Here is a 25,343-nt window from a genome sequence, read left to right on the forward strand (position 1 = left end):
GATACACAGCAATGTAAAGATCTCCACATACAAGCTGTAACAAGGACCCGAAGCCAGAAACATGTATGTAATCAAGGCATCAAACTTTTTAATGCACTACCAAAACATATCAAAGAGCTGGAAAATGAGGATAAATTTAAAACTGCTATCAAGAACACATGCTTGACATATGTTATTACAGCATAAGTGAATATCTCTGCGCAACCGTACAACAATATATGTTTAAGTTAATGTGACAAATGAAATTACATCAGTGCATAAGAAATTATCTTATAAAAACACTTATTAGTTGTATATTGTATTAAACATAAGATAGATTAATATGAATTCAGCACAGATACAAATTTTGTAAAGATATTATATAGTTGTTAAAATGTACCCTGACAAATCCTATATCACAAATGTGATCATTGGGATGATAATAAATAAATAAATATACTGTAAAGAGTGTTTCATAATTCCTATTACAGGCTTTGATATGTTGCAGAAGGAACTTAGTAGATAAAGTTTTGATAAGGAACCCATGTCCAGAATATGTACCATTTAGATATAAAATAAATTTGAAAGTTGAATCACTTTCAAATCTCCCACTTCACGGTATGCACACAAACTGAAAAGAGGACATAGTCATCAGTCCCTGTTGTAATTATAACATCACATAGAATTTGCATCTGACAACAACAGTGGTTCTGAGCAACTGCTATGTTCACATCTAGGAGGGCTGACTGAGGTGTTTCATGAACACGCCATGCTCTCAGCTTTGAAGAGGAGGTCCTTTGCCACACAGAACAAAAACCAACAAAAATAACTTGAAATATTGCCCATGAGGTGCACTGCAATAGAGCTCAATGGTCAGAGCTCACAGTCTCCATTGTGCGTGTATCATGAAGTGGGAGGATTGTAAGTGAGCTGATCTCCAAACATATTTTCCATCCAAGTGGTGCATTTATAGATATGTGTTCCTTATCAAAACTAAGTCTCTGTTTTGTAATCTTAATACCCTTTGTGTGTGTAAATTTGCAGCATTTCTCCAAGCCAGGATGCCATATGAGAGGTGTGAATGGACTAGTCCATAGCACATTGTTTGCAGAGTGTGTATGTTTACTGACTTTGACATGTTTCTCAGCAGAAATATGCTTGAACCTAATTTGCTGCACATGCTGATTCTTCCATGTCATAAACCTAGCCACTGTTACACCTATAAATTTATAGCTGTCTGTCTCCTTTAGTTCTAGGTCTCCAAGCCTGACTGTGATGTCGTCCAAAGTGTGTTTTTTGCTTGCATGTATCTGAATATATGTTGTTTTGTTTCCATTTATAAAGAGATTGTTTTCCCTGAAATAATTGTTTCCACTTTTCATATTTAGTGAAGCCTTCTCTTGCAGGTAATTTGTTGTACATCTGGTAACAACAAATGAAGTGTCATCTTCATACATGACTACACTATCACATACTGATTTGGTCATATCATTAACATACAAAATGAAAAGTAGTGGACCAAGGACGAATTCTTGAGGAACTCCAAATTTCACAATTTCAAAATTTGAAAAGATGTTTGTAATATTATTTTTCACTTTTTGCTTTATTTATACACTCTGTTTCCTATTTTCCAAAAACGATTTAATGATGTCTACTGCTTTCCCCTTATACTATAGCTATGAAGCTTTTCTAATAGGATGTCAGGATGTACACAATCAGATGCTTTAGATAGGTCCAGGAATATACCATAGACCTTCTGTTCATCAAGTGCTTAAGTTACAAGTGTTATGAATTCAGCTATTGCTGTTTTGGTAGATTGCCATTTCTGAATCCATTTTGTTCATCGTTGAGAATATTGCATGTTTGTATAAAATATAATATTCTGTCTTTCATTATGGTTTCTGTTATTGTAGAGAATACAGATGTAATTATTATAGATCTGTAATTTCCTGGGTCTTTTGTGCAGCCTCCTGTATGTTAAGGGATTACTTTACTCTTTTTTGGGCACATTGGAAATATTCCTTTTTCTGTAGATAAGTTTATCAGACAGGTCAATGGCTTTATTACCCATTGTAAGCAGCATTTAATTAGTTTAGTGTGATATAACATACAGTCTCTCAGTGTTTTTTGTTTTTAGATTATGTATTATTTTTACATAAAAATTTTGTCTCATATGGAATGTTTATTGTGCTTATTTTGTAAGTATTATTTTGAGTTATTAATTAACTTCAATATAATGTTTATTTATATGCTACCGATAGGTTAATATTTACTTGATTATATTGGCATTTTTCAAAGATAACAGTTGTCTCCATCTTTAAATACAGAGTACTGTTAACAGTACATTAATACTTGCTACAAAACTTTTAATCTAGAAATTCTGAAAATTTGTAGATCAAATAGCTCATGACATATGTTTTTAATTTTCTTTCAAACTGGTTGGGATTCCCAAATTCCTGCCACAAGTTGCAATATAGTCACAGCAGAAATCTACATTGCTTAGGAATGGTTTTTTATGTCTATTCCAGTTCTTTGTATTGGATGGGAACTTGTAGAACACTTTTGCATTAGACTCCATAAATCCACTCTGAACCCTAGACAAAGATGTGCAGTTTACATAAACACTATTTTTATGTCTTTCTCTGTGACTGTGTAGCTCACAGTTCAGTTGAAACTGACTTTTATGAGTATTACCTCCAACAAAGGCATTAAGGGACAAATGTATAAGGAAGTGGTATAAGAATTACAAGATCCTCAAAAACTCTTCATTAAAATAGTTTCTTTAAAAAAGCATCACTGCATGCACGAAAGTTCTTACTCATGTGAGTGTTTATAGACAGTACTTCCTCAGCCTATGAATCTCTTCTTTCCCCTCTTGGCCTTAGCTTCAACCTGGCTTCAACCTGTCAGCATATAGTTCATTAACAGTTCATTTAAAACACAATGGCTTAGTTCACTGCTATTTCTGATATCTTCCTTGCAATTAGTCTTTTTCATTCAAAGTTTGAAAACTGGTTAAAAAGATTCAAAAGTTAAAAAAAAAAATAGATTTGAAGTTAAGATTCACAGCCCCATCAATAGTGATCGACCTACAAATAGTCATGTAATATACATTTTGATATGTATAAATGATGATGGCATCATTTTGGGTAAAATATTAGAGAAGTAAAATAGTTCCCCATTTGGATCTCTGAGTGGGAACTACTAAGGAAGATGTCATTATTAGGAGAAAAAAGGTGGCATTGTATGGATCAGAGCGTGGAAATTCAGATCCCTTAATTGGGTAGATATGTTAGAAAATTTAAAAAGGGAATTGAATAGGTTAAAGTTAGATATAGTGGGAATTAGTGAAGTTTGGTAGCAGGAGGAATAGGACGTATGGCCTAGTGAATGCAGGGTTATAAATACAAATTCAATCAGGGGTAATGTATGAGTAGGTTTAATAAAAAATAAGAAAATAGGAATGCAGATAAGCCACTATGAACAGCCTAGTGAACGCATTGCTGTAGCCAAGATAGACATGAAGCCCATAGTAGTACATGTTTATATGACAACTAGCTCTGCAGATGAGAAGGAGATTGAGGAAATATATGATGAAATAAAAGGAATTATTCAGCTAGTCAAGGGAGATGAAAATTTAATAGTCATGGGGGGGACAGTAATTTGATAGTAGGAAAAGGAAGAGAAAGAAAGATAGTAGGTGAACGTGGACTGGGGGAAAGGAGAAAAAGAGGAACCTACCTGGTAGAATTTTGCACAGAGCATAATTTAAACATAGCTAACACTTGGTTTAAGAGTCATGAAGGAAGGCTGTATCTGTGGAATTGACCTGGAGACACTGGAAGATTTGAGACTGATTACGTAATGGTAAGACAGAGATTTTATAACTGGGTTTAGAATTACAATAATGCTGGAAGCTGAAGAAATGACTTAAAATTTGTGCCACGGCTAGGACTCGAACCCTGACCATAACACCACTGCAGCACTATGGCCAACTGTGCTGACCACTAAAAATGAACTACTCAAGTTGAATGCCCCCCCCCCCTCCTCCCAAACACAAACATCTGCAGCTTCTTTTCCCCCTAAATTGTTAGCATTGTATTGCTGTAAATTGGTGTAAAGGTCAGCATTTCTACCTAGTAAGCAGGAAGACCCAGAATTATCGTAGATAAAGATGAGACTTAAATGTCTCAGAGAAAATTTAATTATAAAATCTTTACAGGGTTTGGATTAAAAGACATTTCCAGGGGCAGATGTGGACTCTGACCACAATGTACTGGTTATGAAATGCAGATCAAAATTGAAGAAACTGCAAAAAGGCAGGAATTTATGGAGACTGGACCTGGATAAGCTGAAAGAACCAGAGATTTCAGAGAGTTCTAGAGGGAGCCTTATGGAATGATTGACAAGAACAGGGGAAAGCAATACAGTAGAAGAATAATGGGTAGCTTTGAGAGATGAAATACTGAAGGGAGCAGAAGATCAAGTAGGTAAAAAGATGAGGGCTAGTAAAAATCCTTGGATAAACAAGAGATATTGAATTGAACTGACGAAAGGGGAAAGTATAAAAATGCAATAAATGAGGAAGGCAAAAGGGAATACAAACATCTAAGAAATGAGAGCAACAGGAAGTGCAAAATGGCAATGCAGGAATGGCTACAGGACAAATGTAAGGGGTTACATAGATGCTGCCTACAGGAAAATTAAACAGACCTCCAGAGAAAAGAGAACCATCTGTATGAATATCAAGAGTTCAGATGGAAAACCAGTCCTAAGCAAGGAAGGGAAAGCAGGAGGGTGGAAAAGTATTAGAGGATCTATATAGGGGAGATGTACTTGCGGGCAGTATTATGGAAATGGAAGAGAACTTAGATGAAATGAGGATGGAGATATGAATATGAAAAATTTACAAAGCACTGAAAGACGTTAAGTCAAAACAAAGCCCCAGGAGCAGACAACATTCCATTAGAGCTACTGTTAGCCTTGGAGCAAGACATACAAGACAGGTGAAATACCCTCAGAATTCAAGAAGAATAGAATTAATTCCAAAGAAAGCAGGTGCTGATAGGTGTGAAAATTACTAAACTATCATATATCTAAAAACAAAGATGATGTGACTTACCAAACAAAAGCGCTGGCAGGTCGATAGACACGCAAACATACACACAAAATTCAAGCTTTCGCAACCAACGGTTGCTTCGTCAGGAAAGAGGGAAGGAGAGGGAAGACGAAAGGATGTGGGTTTTAAGGGAGAGGGTAAGGAGTCATTCCAATCCCGGGAGCGGAAAGACTTACCTTAGGGGGAAAAAAGGACGGGTATACACTCGCACACACACACATATCCATCCACACATATACAGACACATGCAGACATATTCAAAGGCCTTAATATGGGAGCGTAATCTGGCTAGGGCGAAGACATGTTTGCGGAGGGAATGTAAATAAAACTTAATGGGGTATTTGTGGGGGTGTTGTGAGGGTGACATGGTATTAGAAGGTGGAAAGTGTAACATGAGGCTGAAATGAAAATGAAAATAAAAATATATGGGGAGAGATAAAGGTGAACTAGAAAGTAACTGGAGATCTGGTGTGAAAAAAGGGCGAAAAAGTGTTGGTTAAAGCTGGGCTATGTTGATCCTGTCATGAACTTGGGTTGGTAGACAACGATGTGCATAAATGTTAGGTTAAAGGGTGGAGAAATTCAGGAAAATTTCGAAAAAACTGCATGTAAATGTATTAAAAGGGGTGGTTTTGTGGTGGCAGATTATGAAAATGAGGCTAACAATTGTCTGACGAAGAAATAATGACGTTAAAACCTGTGGGAAGCAGCTAAAAATTATCAGTGATGTGTGAAAAACTGAAATGGAAATAAAGCGAAAGTTGTTGGAACTAGCCGAAATGGTTGTTTAATAGGTGAAAGGAACTGTTTGTGAACTAGAAATGGTGGATTTTATAGTAGCGGTAGTGTTGAAAGCGGAAAAAAATTTTTTTGGTTATGGTTTGGAAGTGGGTTACGTATTATTGAGTATATATAGGCGGGATAAAATTGTATAGTAGGTATAGTATATGTATAGTAGATATAGTACATGTGTGGATGGATATGTGTGTGTGTGCGACTGTATACCCGTCCTTTTTTCCCCCTAAGGTAAGTCTTTCCGCTCCCGGGATTGGAATGACTCCTTACCTTCTCCCTTAAAACCCACATCCTTTCGTCTTTTCCTCTCCTTCCCTCTTTCCTGACGAAGCAACCGTTGGTTGCGAAAGCTTGAATCTTGTGTGTATGTTTGTGTTTGTTTGTGTGTCTATCGACCTGCCAGTGCTTTTGTTTGGTAAGTCACATCATCTTTGTTTTTAGATATATTTTTCCCACGTGGAATGTTTCCCTCTATTACTAAACTATCAGTTTGATAAGTCATGGCTGCAAAATACTAACACGAATCCTTCACAGAAGAATGGAAAAACTGGCAGAAGTCGACCTCAGGAAAGATCAGTTTGGATTCCAGAGAAATGTAGGAATACATGAGGCAATACTGACCCTATGATTTATCTTAGAAGATGGATTAAGGAAAGGCAAATCTACATTTATAGCATTTGTAGACTTAGAAAAGCTTTCAACAATATTGACTGGAATACTCTCCATCTAATTCTAAAGGTGGCAGGGGTAAAATACAGAGAGTGAAAGGCTATTTACAACTTGTAAGAAAAAATTGGAATAGGAATTAAAGTCCAGGGAGAAGAAATAAAAATTTCGAGATTTGCCGATGACATTGCAATTCTTTCAGAGACAGCAAAGGACTTGGGAGAGTAGATGAGTGGAATAGACAGTGTCTTGAAAGGAAGATATAAGATGACATCAACTGAAGCAAAATGAGGACACTGGAATGTAGTCAGATTAAATCATGTGATGTTGAGGGAATTAGATTGGGAAATGCGACACTTAAAGTAGTAGATGAGTTTTGCTTTGTGGGCAGTAAAATAACTGATGATGCAAAAGTAAGGATGATATAAAATAAAGACTAGCAACTGCAAGAAAAGCAATTCTGGAGAAGAGAAATTTGTTAACATCGAGTATAGATTTAAGTGTCGGAAAGTCCTTTCTGAAAGTATTTGCATGGACTGTACCCATGTATGGAAGTGAAATGTGGATGATAAACAGTTTACACAAGAAGATAATAGAAACTTTTGAAATGTGATGCTACAGAAGAATGCTGATGGTTAGTTGGGTAGATTACATAACTAATGAGGCGGTACTGATTAGATCTGGGAGAAGAGAAATTTGTTTACAACCTGACTAGAAGAAGGGATCAGTTGGCAGGACTCATTCTCAGGCATCAATGGATCAGCAATTTAAAACTGAAGGGAAGTGTGCAGGGGTAAAAATCATAAAGGAAGCTCAATAAATGAATACAGTTAGCAGACTCAGAAGGATGTAGGTTTCAGTAGTTACTTGGAGATGAAGAGGCTTGCACAGGATCAAGCAGGATAGAGAGCTGCATCAAACCAGTCTTTGGACTGCAGATGACCACAACAACAAAGTGTGTTTCTTTGTAAATATGTCCCTTGAGTGCTAATTTAATTGTTCCTGCCTCAATAAATAATAAGCAGCTATTTATTTTGTGCCCTACACAATGTTAATATTCAGTGAAGACTTTCATACTGTGCAAAATACTGTTTGATATTTAATTATATGCTGTAAGTTTATCACCCCTGTATTTGCTGTTCTGTTGTGAAAATGTCTCCATGGATAAATGAAGGTAAAGTGAAGAAGCAAGCCCTCTAGATGTAATCATTAAAGGAAAACTTGCATCATTTCCATATCTTTATACTTACTGTCATTAATTTTTTAAGTACATCTAAATTTCCTAAGCCATATAAAATGTTTCAGGTATAACAGCTACTGAAAAACTATTTCATGATACTACAACAAATTATTGATTCATTAGTGAGTCACAGACAATCAATTTTGGAAACAGTGTGGCATACCTTGTTAGGTTCATTCCATGGGAGCTGCCCGAAGTTATGTGATCGATGTGGACGGCTGCCCCACTGCTGGTCATACGTCATCATCAGATATCCCTTCTTATCATAGCAGCATTGTTGCTCTGATCCTCCCAGACTGTACAAAAGAAGTGAAAATTAGTGATATACTTACATTATTCTCTATCGGAAATATCTGCACTGACAATTTCGCAGCAAAAAATGTGGCAGTTGAGATCAATCATAATTGTCACATTCAATTAATCAGTTATAAAGTGGATAAGATGCAATACTCTCTGTTGAGATGAAACAATGTATTACAGGTACTCATAGTTGTAATGAAAGTAAAATAAAATTAATTAATATACAAAGATAAATGAAAACAGGAATTCATACCTGGATCTATACCTATTGTGAGTGTTTACATTACACATTCAGGTCATCCAAGCACATTTATAGAACAGATTCAAATTTTAAAGCATAAGTTATGTTCTTCTATGAAGTCCTTAACACCAGTGTTGCTATTTCCAGATATCCCTTGGGAGAAACTCTGGTTGTAATGTACAGAATTAATTTTTGGCAAATACAGAAGATTTTAGTCTGGTCTTGAAGGCATGCCTGGATAGCCTAAATGGGTAAAGTGCCTAATAATAAAAGGTTCAGGTATGTGGTTCAAGATAAGGAGGTTCCCAACTTTAACAGGAAGAATAATTAGTGGTGACCCTAGGATTATAGAACAAGCAATTAACATGTGTATATCATTTCCATAAAGTGTGGAACATGAAAGGTAATTTGGACATGAAGTGGGAAAAGTTCTGTGATGTCAGAATGTTGAATTTTACAGAACAAATCATTCACATACATGAAAAATGATTAAGTCTTGATGCTTTGTTTTTGGTATGATTTGTTATAATAAAATGTTAGGGAATGATATACTGGTGGTTAACATGGTACCACACGTAAAGTGTTGAACACATGATGGAAACGTAAACCTCTTCAGCCAATATCTTTGTGTATACTCACTATTGACGTACCAATGAGAACTGAGATAAACTTGGGAACATATGAAGGCAACAAGTAAGAAGTACCTATTTTGTTGACATTACAGGCATATGCATACATAATGTATTTTGAAACTTGGTTCCTTTCAATTTGGAGATCTTCCATTCAGTTCTCACACAGACAGGAGCTCCTCACAAATGTCTTTATCTCTGCTTGATTGTTCAACTATGTTATCAATGAGATTTTGTCTAAAAGGAAACATGGAGTATTTTTAATGTCCTCTTTGCAGTATGTTCAGTCCCTTTGAATCTATTGACACCTCAGCAATGTTTTTTGAGATTATCTCCACACAATTTTGAGAACTGTTACTGAAGTTAATGCACCTATTTCGTACCTGTACATTTTCATAGAAAATTCTATATGGCTGACACACTAGATACCAACAACTGCCACTACAGAGTACAGCAGTCTCAGATCACATTGGCAATAATGTCTTGCATTATTGTTTCTTAGCACTGATCAATCACCCTACCAAATAAATCGACATTCCAGTCCAATCTCTGTTACCTTTCATGTCTCGTGTAAAGATGGCTTAAGGCTGTGAGATAAAATATTATACAGCAGTCTTAAATTGTCATATGGATCAACTGGAATTTATGCTTTATGCTCTTAAAGAGAGGTAAAGGATATTATTTCCTGCAATGTCCATATGTTGTACACTACAGAGAGTTGAGAACAGAAAGAAAGTGCACTAATAAATATTCATAGGATGATAACAAGGTGCTAGGTCAATTTTCTGTTTGCATTTGAAAAGAAAAGACAAGTGTGCAAACATGTAGCCTAGATTCATACATATAGATGAGAATATTTGTGAAAATGTCTCTAAGTTCTAGGTAAATTGGGACAAAATGAAAACAAAATATGCAGCTGAAGAACACAATCAAGATAATTGGAAGACACAGAATTAAGGACACAAAATTAAGGAGTCCCTTGCCCTTCTTTACATTTCATATGCACTGATGACTCCCATTGAAAAACATGCAGAAAACATCTGCTGCTGTTTATTTCAGTTATTGCCATGGGGAGAAGTATCTGTGATGGCAATAATGAAATGTTAACTCAAGACAGTATGTGAAAGCAGTGGTCAATTATGTACTTATAACTAGACTCTAAGAAGACTTTCAGGGACATAGCTGATAGGAATATCTGATCTGAGGTTCAGTCTTGGGTTCCTTATTGTTCTCAATATATGTTAACGACTTGCCACTAAGTATTCATGAAGATGCAAAGCTAGTTCTTATTGCTGATAGTAATCACACGCAACAAGCAAGAATCAGCTGAGGAAATTGTAAATAATGTCTTTCAGAAAATTATTCAGTTGTTCTCTTCAAATAGACTCTCACTAAATATTGAGAAAACATAGTTTATACAATTCTATACAATAAATGGCATAACATCACTGATAAATATAGACTATGAATAGATGTCTGTTGCCAAGGCAGAATACTCCAAATTTCTGGGTGTGTGCATTCATGAGAAATTGAATTGGAAGAAACACATTGATGATCTGCTGAAACAGTTAGGTTCAGCTAGTTATGCTATTAGGGTTATTGCAAATTTTGATGCTAAGCATATCAGTAAATTAGCCTACTATGCCTATTTTCATTCACTGCTTTCATATGGCATCGTATTTTGGGGCAATTCGTCATTAAGAGAGAAAGTATTCATTGCACAAAAGCATGTAGTCAGAATAATAGCTGGAGTCCACCCAAGATCACCTTGCAGACATTTATTCAAGGAACTCGGAATATTCACAGTACCTTCGGAATACATACATTCACTTATGAAATTTGTCATTAATAACCCATCCCAATTCAAAAATAACAGTGAAATGCATAGCTACAACACTAAAAGAAAGGATTATTATTATTATTATTATTATTATTATAGCCTGGATTAAATCTCACTTTGGCACAGAAAGGGGTGAATTATACTGCCACAAAAATCTTTGGTCATTTTCCAAATAGTATTAAAAGTCTGACAGATAGCCAACCAACATTTAAAAGCAAATTAAAAGAATTTCTGAATGATAACTCCTACTCAATAGATGAGTTCTTAGATATAAAGTAGTAAAAAATAAATAAAAAAAAGTGACACGTTCCACATCATTATGAGATGTCATATTCATGACCTATGGAACAAGAATTAATGTATGTATGATAGACAGTTAATGCCATCAACTGGTATTGACATCTTTCCAGTTGCTACAGAGTTAAGGTAGCAAAAACACTGAGTTCTTACTGGATTTCAGGTCTGCCTACTACACAAACAGCTGCTTTCATAAATGGCCAAACACATTTCAGCATCTTTGTGCCATGATCAATGGGTACTTTTATTCAGTTCTGTAAAATATAAAAATGTTTTAAGTAATGATTATTCAAACGAAATTGGGCATAAAAATAGTTTTGTTCAGTTTTTGGTATTACTTTGTTTTTTTTTTCTACACTGTTGAGTTCTGTACAACTATGTGTGGGAAGTTCTGGCTGAGAATTTCTGATTTTGTACTGTTGAGTTCTGTACAACTATCTTTACATTACTAATGTGTGGAAAGTTCTGACTGAGAATTATGAATTATTTAGGAATGAAGGATATGTCTCGCTGAGAGGCAGAAGCACTGCGTCATCGTTATGTCAACTGAACACAATGTAGGGAGACAGGTGTGCATGTGAATGAGTGTCATGTGTTTGAGAGCATATTTCTCCTACAAGCTTGAAAAAGGAAGCTCATTCTGAAAGCTAGCAAAGCTCTGTACCTTCCGTTTGTGTACCTATCAATGACACAGCACTTCTGTCTTTCATTGAGCTGTCTCCTTTATTCCTAAATCATTCGTAATTCTAAGTAATTTGTAATTCTCTTTACATTACTGCATATTAGTAGCTTTTCTTCTGCTACTAAAAGAAGTTACTGTGTGTTTGGTTGGTGAGTTAGTAAATCACTTTATCTATAAACACAATTTTGTTGTGCAAAAATGATTTGTGCATATATTTTGAGATTGCTTACAATTAGTTTCAAATGGATATTTTGAAACTAACTGTAGGCAATGAAAAAATACAGTCTTGAAATATTTCCATAAACTAAATTAAATTTATGGATAAACTGATTTGTTACCTAGCCTACCAAACTCACAGCAACATCATTTAATTGCAGATGGCAAGCCACCAATACACAGTAACATAAAAAGAGCACTATAGATTGCACACCTTAACTTGGCTGCTCTGTGATCAGTGAAAGCCGGCTGACTTCATGTTGCTACAGAATGTTTACACTAACTGCAAACCTTAGCTACGTAACAGTGCTGTGCACCACAGCAATAAGTAGCCATTGTGAATTTAGTGTTGATTCGTGTGAGGTATTTTTCATAGTGACTGATAATATTATTTACAAAATTGAGTGAAGAGGCTTTACCTGGTCCTTCTAGTGACTCACCATCAACTTTTGTGTCATTACTGCTATGCATTAACACATAACATGTTTGATGTTTGGATAATAGGTGGACCTGAAATCCAGTTATTTTTATGTGCAAACACAACTAAAGCTTCAAAATGAAATGATAAATAAAACTCTGTATTAGGTGGGTCATCTCAGTGTCTCACTTCTGCCTTCATAGACAAAAACACACTAAAGATAAAGTTGTCTGCCAACTACCTTCACCCGCAACCGGAAACCAGTCAATGCCTGTTGATGTCATTTGATTTAGTCCCATCAGCCACTTTGCTTTGAGTCTTTTGACAACATGTTGTTAGTATACTGACACAATAGTTAACAAACTTTTAAATCGAATGGATGAGTGTGTGGAGAATACAGATAACATTATTCCAACAATTGTATTGTGGATACTTGATTCTGTACTAAAATAATCTGGAAGTTATCTGTAACTGCTCAAAGCTTTCATTCACAACTGAACTAGATGATTTGTTAAGCTGCAGTGAATTGTTGAGTATGCAGCATTACACTGAGATGTGTTTTATATGAAGAAGTAATTATACTTTTTATTGATATCTGATTGAAACTACTTTGTTCCATTTCTGAACAATGTCCACTCAGCTAAAGCTAGGCCATGTCCATCAAAACTGGTTGCTTTAAAAAAAAAATGTATAAACTCTTAGGCTGTTAGTATAGACTGTCGTGATTAGTATTTATTTCTAGTGATTTACATTTTCAGAATCACTTTGTTTCATTCGAAGTGTATCTACAAATATTTTTCCAGTATAAATAAATTATATGTGACCATATAAAGTAGCACATTGTCTGAAAATCTTGATTCATTAATCAAAGTCACTGATCACTTATCTTCTCTATTACATAGAAATATTTTACACAGACCTTGGAATTCCTGATCGAAGACAGTGAACTGCACCCTCATGGTAGAAACACTTATGATTGGCATCCTTATCACAGTCGTAGTCTGGCATGAAGCGGCCCTTATCAACAAGAGCATGCTCCAGATCACAAGGACATTGTGGGATGTCATTTGCAAAGCTCTTCAAGTAGCGATCGTTCATTAACCAATTATCACACATATTTGCAGGCCAGTCTGTACCATACTGTCTTTCCCATTGTGGACCAAAGTACCACCCAAGAGGAATAGGACGACTCCATATGACACTGAAACAATTAGCCATCAGACAATGACTACACTACAAAAAATGACAAATGCATATACAGTGGAACAAAATCTACATAATTCAATTCATATTGGCCAGTTTATGCATCAGTTTATCTGTTATTCAGTGACAATTCTTATTTGTGTAGAAGCCATCACAGTTAACGTGGAATATGTAATGTGACCTACAGTGTTGAATAAATATGGGCTCACATTACATATTAACCAAAAATTTGAAATTTCAAACAAAGGACATTTTATATATATATATATATATATATATATATATATATATATATATATATATATATATATATATATATATATAAAAAAACAAAGATGATGTGACTTACCGAACGAAAGTGCTGGCAGGTCGATAGACACACAAACATACACATGAAATTCAAGCTTTCGCGACAAACTGTTGCCTCATCAGAAAAGAGGGAAGGAGAGGGAAAGACGAAAGGATGTGGGTTTTAAGGGAGAGGGTAAGGAGTCATTCCAATCCCGAGAGCGGAAAGACTTACCTTCGGGGGAAAAAAGGGGTATACACTCGCACACACACACACACATCCATCCCTACATCCTTTCGTCTTTCCCTCTCCTTCCCTCTTTCCTGATGAAGCAACCATTTGTTGCGAAAGCTTGAATTTTGTGTGTATGTTTTGTGTGTCTATCGACCTGCCAGCGCTTTTGTTTGGTAAGTCTCATCATCTTTGTTTTTAGATATATTTTTCCCACGTGGAATGTTTCCCTCTATTATATATATACATATAAAACAAAGATGATGTAACTTACCAAACGAAAGCATTGGCATGTTGATAGACACACAAACAAACACAAACACACACACAAAATTCAAGCTTTTGCAACCAACGATTGCACTCCAAATCCCAAGCCACTTTCCTTGACGTTGACCTCCATCTGTCCAATGGCCAGCTTCGCACATCCGTACACATCAAACCCACTAACAAGCAACAGTACCTCCATTATGACAGCTGCCACCCATTTCACATCAAACGGTCCCTTCCCTACAGCCTAGGTCTTCGTGGCAAACGAATCTGCTCAAGTCCGGAATCCCTGAACCATTACACCAACAACCTGAAAACAGCTTTCCCATCCTACAACTACCCTCCTGACCTGGTACAGAAGCAAATTACCAGAGCCACTTCCTCATCCCCTCAAACCCAGAACCTCTCACAGAAGAACCCCAAAAGTGCCCCACTTGTGACAGGATACTTTCCGGGACTGGATCAGACTCTGAATGTGGCTCTCCAGCAGGGATACGACTTTCTCAAATCCTGCTGTGAAATGAGATCCATCCTTCATGAAATCCTCCCCACTCCACCAAGAGTGCCTTTCCGCCATCCACCTAACCTTCGCAACCTCTTGGTTCATCCATATGAAATCTCCAAACCACCTTCCCTACCCTCTGGCTCCTACCCTTGTAACCACCCCCGGAGTAAAATCTGTCCCATGCACCCTCCCACCACCACCTACTACAGTCCTGTAACCTGGTAGGTGTACACGATCAAAGGCAGAGCCACGTGTGAAAGCACCCACGTGATTTACCAACTGACCTGCCTACACTGTGAAGCTTTCTATGTGGGAATGACCAGCAACAAACTGTCCATTCACATGAATGGACACAGGCAGACAGTGTTTGTTGGTAATGAGGATCACCCTGTGGCTAAACATGCCTTGGTGCACGGCCAGCACATCTTGGCACAGTGTTACACTGTCCGAGTTATCTGGATACTTCCCACTAACACCAACCTGTCAGAACTCCGGAGATGGGAACTTGCCCTTCAGTATATCCTCTCTTCCCGTTACCCACCAGGCCTCAACCTCCGCTAATTTCAAGTTGTCGCCACTCATACCTCACCTGTCATGCAACAACATCTTTGCCTCTGTACTTCCGCCTCGACTGACATCTCTGCCCAAACTCTTTGCCTTTACAAATGTCTGCTTGTGTCTGTATATGTGCGGATGGATATGTGTGTGTGTGCAAGTGTATACCTGTCCTTTTTTACCCCTAACGTAAGTCTTTCCGCTCCCGGGAATGGAATGACTCCTTACCCTCTTTCCTGATGAAGCAACCATTGGTTGTGAAAGCTTGAATTTTGTGTGTGCATTTGTGTGTCTATCAACATGCCAATGCTTTCGTTTGGTAAGTTACATAATCTTTATTTTTAGATATATTTTTCCCACGTGGAATGTTTCCCTCATATAAAATTTCTAAAAATAAAACACTCACTGTAGCCCAGTGAATAAAGATTAAAAATAGGGGGGGAAACTGTAGTTGTAACTTTTGTGACAATTCTAGGAGGGAATGTCTTGACCAACATACTAAAAATCCTAACTGATGAGGTATGAGTGTTGGGATGGGGGGAGAGGGTGTTTAAAAGTCACTTTTTTATGTTTTTCTTGATTACTTCGAAAACAAGTGTTTCTAATGAAAATGTTTTGCAGCACAAAATCAAACTAAATTAAGTTTCCTGCAAAAAAGGCCCTATTCATTTTTTCTCTAGAAGTAATTGTTAAAGCCTTGCATGGGATGGAAAAATTGCAGATTATTAAAAATACTATTTTAATGGTGTAAAATTTAGTTTTACTTTTAGATAAAGTGGGTTAAAGACAAATATTAAATTTTTGTACATCTAAGAGTACAGCAAACCTGTATTAAGGGAAAAATTGAGTTCTAGGGGTGTAACAGGGTGAAGTGAGGATTATGCGGGGTAGAAGTGAGAGGGAAGGTAGGCCATCAGATTGTGTTCATGCAGTTCCGAGGGTTGCAAATTGAAAATTGAACAGGTGATTCACCACTCTATCTATCCCAGTACATCACAAGAATCAGCTCCAGGATGTTTCACAAAGTTATACCTCTACAGTGCTCCTCACGCAGCTCTGGCAACAGAGTGTGGTTATTTTTCAAAAGATGCATTAACACTACATGGAATGAAGAAATGAGTTACTAGTAACACTAATACAAGAAACACATATGGACAGATGTGTGTACATCTCTGCACAGTGTTCTACTCTGCTGGAGGAGAAATTGTTTCTTAGCCAGCATGCATGGCAGCGGTAGTGTTCTTCCTGAAAAGACAACTTTCCCTACTATGAGTATTGCTTGATTTTCAGTCTATTTGCTGTCCAGTCCTCTTGTGTGAGTAGACAAAATAACTTCACTGAAAGCATGTTTATATAGTAGGGCTATTTACAGCTTATTAAGTGAGTAATTATTTGCTGTTGTTAAGAGAGCTACTATGTGAGAAAGCTCAACAGCTGGAAGTGTAATTAGCCTCCTACTGACTGAAGACACTCCCCCCCCCCCCTCCCAAGCATAGCTCACTGACAACATGTACTTGACACTGACTTCATTGTCTCCACTGTCACTGTTTGGAATAGTTTTCATAGCATAATAGGTATAAAATGCATCACCCCAGTCTTACATCTTTCAACATCTGAAGAGAACCAGTGGCTTAAATAGCATTCCTCCACAACAGAAGCAGATCACCTAGGTGTTACAGAAATTCAGATATTTTAATATTTCATCAGTTACATGTGGTATGGAAACACTGTGTGGCTAGGGCCTCCCGTCGGGTAGACCGTTCGCCTGGTGCAAGTCTTTTGAGTTGACGCCACTTCGGCGATTTGCGTGTCAATGGGGATGAAATAATGATGAGAAGGACAACACAACACCCAGACCCTGAGTGCAGAAAATCTCCGACCCAGCCGGGAATGAAGTTCGAGCCGGTAGGTATGACATTCCGTCGCGTTGACCACACAGCTACCAGGGGCGGACGTTATATGTGGTGACTTCAATATTAATGTTGTATATGATGGTGCAAGAAAAAGGATATTGGTAGAAATCCTAAATTCATATTATCTGATGCAGACTGTGTTTTTTACTGAATAGAGTGCAGGGGAACAGTAGCACAGCCATAGACAATATTTTTATTCATTCTTCATTACTAGATGGGCATTCTGTCAGTAAAAGGGTGAATGGCCTTTCAGACTTTCAGACCATGATGCACAAATTTTAACACTAAAAGGCGTTTGTGCTAAAACAAATGTCACATATAATTACAAACTATGTAGGAAAGTTAAGCCAATGGCAATAGAGAGTTTTTTAAACCTAGTCAAGGAACAAGAGTGGTAGGATGTTTATAGTGCCGATAACATATATGACAAATATAATGCTTTCCTTAACACATTTCTCATGCACTTTGAGAGTTGTTTTCCATTAGAACATTCTAAACGGGGTACTACCAGTAAAAGGCAACCTAGGTGGCTGACTACTGGATAAGGATATCATGTAGAACAAAGAGGTAATTATATCAAAATATCAGAAGTGGTCACAATCAAGCTACAGTAGCCCATTAAAAGTAGTAATGTAAGGTGCTTAAAAATGTTATTAGGAAGGCAAGGAGTATGTGGTATGCAAACAGAATAGCTAATTCACAGGATAAAATTAAAACCATATGGTCAGTTGTGAAGGAAGTGTCTGATCAGCAGCACAAGGTTGATGATATAAAGTCAGTTCATAGTAAAAATATTTCTGTTACTGATAAATCAGATATATGTACAGCATTTAACAATCATTTTCTGAGCATTGCTGGTGAATTTAAAAATATGGTTTCTACAGGGCATCATATAACTCTTTGGCAATTGCCTTTTGGAGACTGATGTCTGAAATACTCCTCTGTGATACATACAAGGGTGAGATTGAGTCAATAATTAAATCACTGAAGACTGAGGACTCTCATGGATATGATGGAGTGCCTAGCAGAATATTAAAGTACTGTGCTGCACATGTTAGCCCTGTATTTAGCCATATTTGTTATTTTTCCTTTAGGAATGATTAAAGTACTCAGTAGTAAAACCACTTAAGAAAATGGGAGAAAAGGATAATGTAGATAATTTAGACTTATCTGTATGCCATAATTGTTTGCTAAAGTTATTGAAAAGCTTGTGTATGTAAGGATAATTGATCATTTTATGTCACACAATTTGCTATCAAATGTACAGCTCAGCTTTAGAAGCCATTTAACAACTGAAAATCTCTTATCTCTGTGAGGTACTGGATGGGTTAAACAAAAGGTTTTGAACACTAGGCACAAGAATCACACCTCCAACTTTTTGCAGCAAAATAAATAATTTCCCTGACAATTTACTATCCAGAGTAACAGTAGAACAACTTATACAAATGTGTTAAGTTGATATTGATACAACTCTCTTGGTACCTCTAATTTCCACAGTTTCTTTCATATGCATTTCTCTTCAAATCCAGATTGGTCAGAGTGGAAAACAAACTCCTTACTATGTGATGGGATAAGTTTGTTTATCTCAGTTACAAATTTTCAGGCTGACTCACAATTTGCTACGCATCGTCAAGCTGATACTATGTTTGAAATTTTATTATCTTGTGTCTTCCAATTCTGTAGCACCGTTTGCGGTTATGCAACCACCAACTACTTTCCTTGAAATCACTGTGATCTATGCTGTATACAATTTCACGTGCATAAAATGGCAGGTCAGGATCAAGCCCATCCTGTAAACTGTATCACCAGTTTTTTTTAACAAGTACACTTTGTCCTCCCTTGACTATCAGAGTTTTTTGTATGTACTATATGATCATATTATTCAAAATTTGTTTGTAATTTTTTTTTTTTTTTTTTTTACTATACTGTTGATGCTCTACCATTTCCATAATTATGTTTAGTTCCCACTCCTTGGATAATGATTGTCCATTACTATAGTCCTTGGAGATAGGATTTGTGGCTCTCTCTCTAACAAGGATGATGAACTACATAGCTCAACACCTGTTTCAATATCACTTTCACTTGTTAAGCACATATTGTTGTCAATGTACTCTCCATGTACGATGTCCACACAGTGAAGCATACATGACACCAAACAATCCATTGAATCATCTTGTAGAAATGCTAATATTTCATCTGACACTTCTTTCTCACTCTGCAAAATATCTTGGGTTCCTTACTGATGAAATGTTAATTATGGCAACTGTTACTGTAGATGTAATGAAATGTTTACTTTACTTACTGTTGCCATTGCTCTGCTTTGTATCAACATCACTAGTGCTGCTGTAAATTACTTGTTGACTAAGCAGTTCAACTACACTCTGTAGCCTCATGCTGCTGTCACCACTGGATACCTCCAGTTCCACCCCTGTTGCCAGCAGACAATATGTGGGGCATCAAATACCGTAAACATCATTGGCCTTCTGTGACCTCGCTCTCAAGGGGATCCTTGTAAAAATTAATTTTCCCTCTACCAGTATAGAACAGCGTGCAGAGATTTATAAGGAATCCATCCATATCTGTTACATATGTCAGTATGATTAGTAATTCATACTTGACCTTCCACATAGAGTTAATGCCTTTTGTGGGAAATATACACCCTTGGACATATCTGCACACTGTGTCACCACAATTTCGTAAGAAGTGCTGTAGAGGTTGGTATACCTTTGTGAAACACACTGTAGCTGCTTCTTGTGACATAGTGGGATAGGCAGAATGGATCATCACTAGCTCAGTCTTCAGTTTGTGCACCTATGAAGGAGGGAAATACATGAACACAATTCGATGACCTACTTTCTCTCTTGCTTCTACCCCACACGTATCAGCCTTATCCTGTTACATTCCCTATTCCCTAAACACAATGTACCCTTAATATGGTTCTGCTGTACTTAGATGTTGTACAAACATTTACTACTTATTTTTAAACCACTTCAGTTAAAGCTAAACAGTAATTTTATGTTGTTAAAACAACATTTTTAATAATCTGCCATTTTTCCATCTCCTGCAAGACTGAAACTGTTAGTCCTAGAGAGAAAATGAATAGGGCTTTTTCTGTACAAAATTTAATGTAGTTTAGTTTTGTACTGCAAAGTGTTTCCACTAGGAACAGGGGTTTCTGAATCCTTCAAGAAAAACATATAAAAGTGACCTCTAAATGCCTGCTACCCCAATGCTCAAACCCCATCAGTTAAGATTTTTAGTATGTTGTTTATGACACTCCCTCCTAGGATGGTGCAAAGCTTTCTGACTACACGGTTTCTCTGCCTAATTTTCTTTCATTGACTGGACTATTAAGTTTGGCAGAAGGAAAATGAAAAGAATAACACCAAATCTCCAGATTTATTAACATTTCAGTTACTTTCTTATCTGACACAATGCAGTAAAGTTTTCTTTATATATTTTTTTTCAAATTTCTGTTCTATCTTGCTCCTTGATCCTGAAACTGACTAAAATGTCTGAAAAGCTAGAGGTGTTACTTCTGTTTTATAGCTCCCTGCCTGAAAACATTCTCCAGTGATCTGGTAATTAGTAAGCAGACTTTTCTCTTTTGTTTCATATAGTCTTGTACTTAAATTTTTACTTCTGATTTTGAAATTATATCTGCTTAAAACATACTAGCAAGTAAATAGTACCCTCTACCATGCACTTCACAGTGATTTGCAGAGTATAGATGCAGCTAAGTTACATATTACAAGCAATAATAGCATCAATCTTATGAGCAATAGACTAAAGGCAAAAGGATTATGGGAGACAATAGACATTGAACATACCAATGAAATTGGAAAATGTGACTGTGTAGTGTCACAGATTTTTCCCTGGTGGGAGGACTGGAACAGAATGCACTCAGCATTTTGATGCCAACTGAGGAGCTACTTGAGTGAAAGGAAGAGGCTCAAGGTATGGGAAGCCAAAAACTGCTGGAAGATAGGTCTGCTGATCCCACATCCCTCTTTCTTTTCTTTTCTCTTTTGGGTCATCAGTCTTCTGACTGGTTTGATGCAATCCGCCATGAATTCCTCTCCTGTGCCAACCTCTTCATTTCAGAGTAGCACTTGCAACCTACATCTTCAATTATTTGCTGGATGTATTCCCATCTCTGTCTTCCAGTACAGTTTTTGCCCTCTACAGCTCCCTCTAGCACCATGGAAGTCATTCCCTGATGTCTTAAAAGATGTCCTATCATCCTGTCCCTTCACCTTGTCAGTGTTTTCCACATATTCCTTTCCTCTCCAATTCTCCAAAGCACCTGTTCATTCCTTACCTTATCAATCCACCTAATTTTCAAAATTCATCTGTAGCACCACATGTCAAATGCTTCGATTCTCTTCTGTTCTGGTTTTCCCACACTCCATGTTTCAGTACCATAAATGCTGTGCTCCAAACGTATATTCTCAGAAATTTCTTCCTCAAATTAAGGCCTATGTTGGATACTCATAGACTTCTTTTGGCCAGGAATGCTCTTTTTGCCAGTGTTATTCTGCTTTTGATGCCCTCCTTGTTCCATCTGTCATTGGTTATTTTGCTGCCTAAGTAGCAGAATTCCCTAACTCTGTTTACTTTGTGATCATCAATCCTGATGTTAAGTTTCTCACTGTTATCATTTCTGCTACTTCTCATTACTTTTGTCTTTCTTCAATTTACTCTCAGTCCATATTCTGTACTCATTGGGCTGTTCATTCTATTCAGCAGATCAGACAATTCTTCTTCACTTTCACTCAGGATAGCAATGTCACCAGTGAATCATGTCACTGATATCCTTTCACTTTGATTGATAATTCCACTCCTGAACCTTTCTTTTATTCCCATCATTGCTTCTTTGATGTACAGATTGAACAGTACGGACAAAAGACTACAAACCCGTCTTACACCCTTTTTAATCTGAGCACTTTGTTCTTGGTCATTCACTCTTATTATTCCCTCTTGGCTCTTGTACATATTGTATATCACTTGTATCTCCCTATAGCTACCCCTATTTCCCTCAGGATTTTGAACACCTTGCAACAATTTGATGTTGTCAAGGGGGTCTTGATTTTTCTTTAATCTAGCTTCCATTATCAACTGCAACATCAGAATTGCATCTATGGTGCCTTAAGAAGCCAGACTGTTCATCATCTAATACATCCTCAATTTTATTTTCCATTCTTCTGTATATTATTCTTGTCACCAACTTGGATGCTTGAGCTGTTAAGCTGATTGTGGAGTAATTCTTGTACTTGTCAGCTCTTTCAGTATTCGGAACTGTGTGGATGACATTTTTGTGGAAGTCAGATGGCAGGGCTCCAGATTCACACATTCCACACACCAATGTGAATAGTCATTTTGTTGCCACTTCCCCCACTGACTTTATAAATTCTGATTGAATGTTATCTATCCCTTCTGCCTTATTTGATCTTAAGTCCTTCATAACTCTCTTAAATTCTGGTTCTAATACTGGATCCCCTATCTCATCTAAATCCTCTCCAATTTCTTCTTCTATAACATCAGACAAATTTTTCCCTCATAGAGGCCTCCAATGTCCTCTTTCCACCTATCTTCTCTCTCCTCTGCATTTAACAGTGGAATTCCCATTGCACTCATAATGTTACCACCCTTGCTTTTAATTTCACTGAAGGTTGCTTTGACTTTCCTATATGCTGAGTCATTCCTTCCGACAATCTTTTTTTTCCAATTTCTGAACATTTTTCATGCAGCCATTTCATCTTAGCTTCTCTGCACTTCCTATTTATTTCATTCTTCAGCGACTTGTATTTCTGTATCCCTGAATTTCCCTAAACATTTTTGTACTTGTATATCCCTCTATACGCATCCAAATGATGACATACCGAAAAACAATACATGGCACTTAATCAACACCGAATGCTCTGTCAAGGCTGGAAAGTGGAGATGGCATATTGATTGAAATAAATATCTTGTCACATATATAACTGTTTCTTGTATACACCTGCATTAATCTTATTTGATCTTATATATACTCATCTTACAGTATCAGTGTTTTCGGGTTTTTGGGGCAGTGACTTGTACTAGTATACAAACCTGTCTTGTCGATTTTTAGCTGTTGAAAGCTTCTTAGTTTTTGTTCTGCTAAGAATTGTAATGGAAAAGTATGAAAGCTTATTTTGCTATATATAAGAAAAAGTGTCCAGTATTATTTTCTATGATATTGCCAAGAACTTTGATAGTATTTCACAAAATATCTCCACTAAAACCATATTCTGCTACCAGTTGCATTCTACATCTACTCCTTTGAATGGCTGAAACTATCTCCATAAAAAAGAAGATAAGTTCACATTAATAAAGTATACCTGCCATTCTTCTTTTTTGTCATTTATAGATGAGTTACTGAGATGTTAAAATATTTTTCAGCATTGTTATGTTTTCTTGCAGAATTGAATCCTGACTGACTGAGGACTGTAAATCATCTTACTAGGTAGACCAACATTATTTTTCAACAAGAACTGTGAGAAGTGGATCACTGTGTGTATCAATGCTCTTGACTTCACTACCTGAATCTCCAAAAAGTACAGAATATTAAAACCACTAACAGAAGATAATCCCCAATCTCCAAGAGGGATGCAGGCAAAAGTAGAAGAAAGATCTGTGGACAACATCTTGGAACACCTCAATTCCATTAGTCTTAGTGGGCAACATCTTGGCACACCTCAATTCCATTAGTCTTAGGACCGCATTTGAGCTTTGTTTGGATGTACTTTGGAATCAACGTGGTATATGTTATCAGTGGACACTAGGCCTCATTCATTAAGGTGAAACACTGGCTATTACACATTTTAGGCATTCTAAGAGCATGCCAGAAACAACAGCTTTCCAACAAAAAGCAGCTTAAGAATTCTATCAAGGTACTCTCATATCAAAAACTTAATTTTATCAGAAAAGATAGAGGAATATTTTTAAGATACTTCCCCCTTTACATGCACAGAGGTTTGAGGACCTTTCATGCATCTAAAAGCAGGGAAAGAACTTTGCAGTAGTGATAAAATGAATTACTAACCCAGACCACAAAACATTTTAATAACCAGATATTGGGTAACTACTGTCTCTGAACTTTAAAAGGCTTTAATGAAAAGTGAAAGAGGACTAGAGGCATAGAATTTAAGAATGAAATTAAAAACAAAGTTGCTGTACTGACACAGGAGAATTCCTGGAACCATCAAGGTTACAAATATTTACATAAACTGAAGCACATATGTCAGGGTCCATGAAACAGAAGAATTCTTTGCATCCTCACTTAGTGGAACAAAGATCCATATCTGTTGTGAAAAATGGAGGAAGACACAAAGGAAATCCAATGAAGCAAAACCGACAAAGTCCTCTGAGCCACTGTAGTCTCCAATTTTTGTGTCCACTTTTGTCACGGTGCCAATATAGTCTGGCCTCAACAGTCATGTCTCCTCAAATAGGCAGGTTACTGTTGCTGATAGAACTATAAGGGGCATTCAAAAAGAAATGAGCTGGAGGCATGATTACAGAAACCATTACCTGCATGTTAGAAGTACTGGTCCTGGCTGTTGAGACACTTGTTTCCACAAGGTTGTGAATGGTTGTCTCATAAAATTACCGGGGCTGTGATATTAACCAGTTCCGAATGTACAGCCGGACGTCGTCATCTGAGGTGAATCATTTGCCCCACAGAGCCTTTTTAAGGGGACCAAAAATGGCGTAATCACAGGGAGAGAGGCCCAGAATGTATGGAGAGTGGCCGAGAATCTCCCATTTGAATTTTCTGCAGGAGTGCCGCAACTGTGTTGGCCTTATGAGGCTTGTGTTGGCCACATGAGGCTTTGCATTGTCGTGGAGCAGAATGACCTCAGGGGTGAGATTGCCTGGTAGTTTTGATTTGATCGCTTGGCGAAGGGTGGTCAAGGTTTGTGAGTAACGCTGGG

The 25,343-nt window shown here is 37.0% G+C and overlaps 1 protein-coding gene across 1 annotated transcript in view; it reads right to left on the bottom strand.

The window, feature by feature from the left end:
• Positions 1 to 25,343, bottom strand: part of LOC126412981 (protein mesh) — a 224,522-nt gene that overhangs the window by 112,914 nt on the left and 86,265 nt on the right. Inside the window, exons 10-11 of the mRNA XM_050082873.1 lie at positions 13,342 to 13,623; positions 7,963 to 8,095 (exon numbers count right to left, since the gene is read on the bottom strand). Coding sequence (XP_049938830.1) covers positions 7,963 to 8,095; positions 13,342 to 13,623 — 415 coding nt within the window. The remainder of the gene's footprint in view (positions 1 to 7,962; positions 8,096 to 13,341; positions 13,624 to 25,343) is intronic.

This window comes from Schistocerca serialis, chromosome 7 (genome assembly GCF_023864345.2).
Source record: "Schistocerca serialis cubense isolate TAMUIC-IGC-003099 chromosome 7, iqSchSeri2.2, whole genome shotgun sequence".
Lineage (NCBI taxonomy): Eukaryota > Metazoa > Arthropoda > Insecta > Orthoptera > Acrididae > Schistocerca > Schistocerca serialis.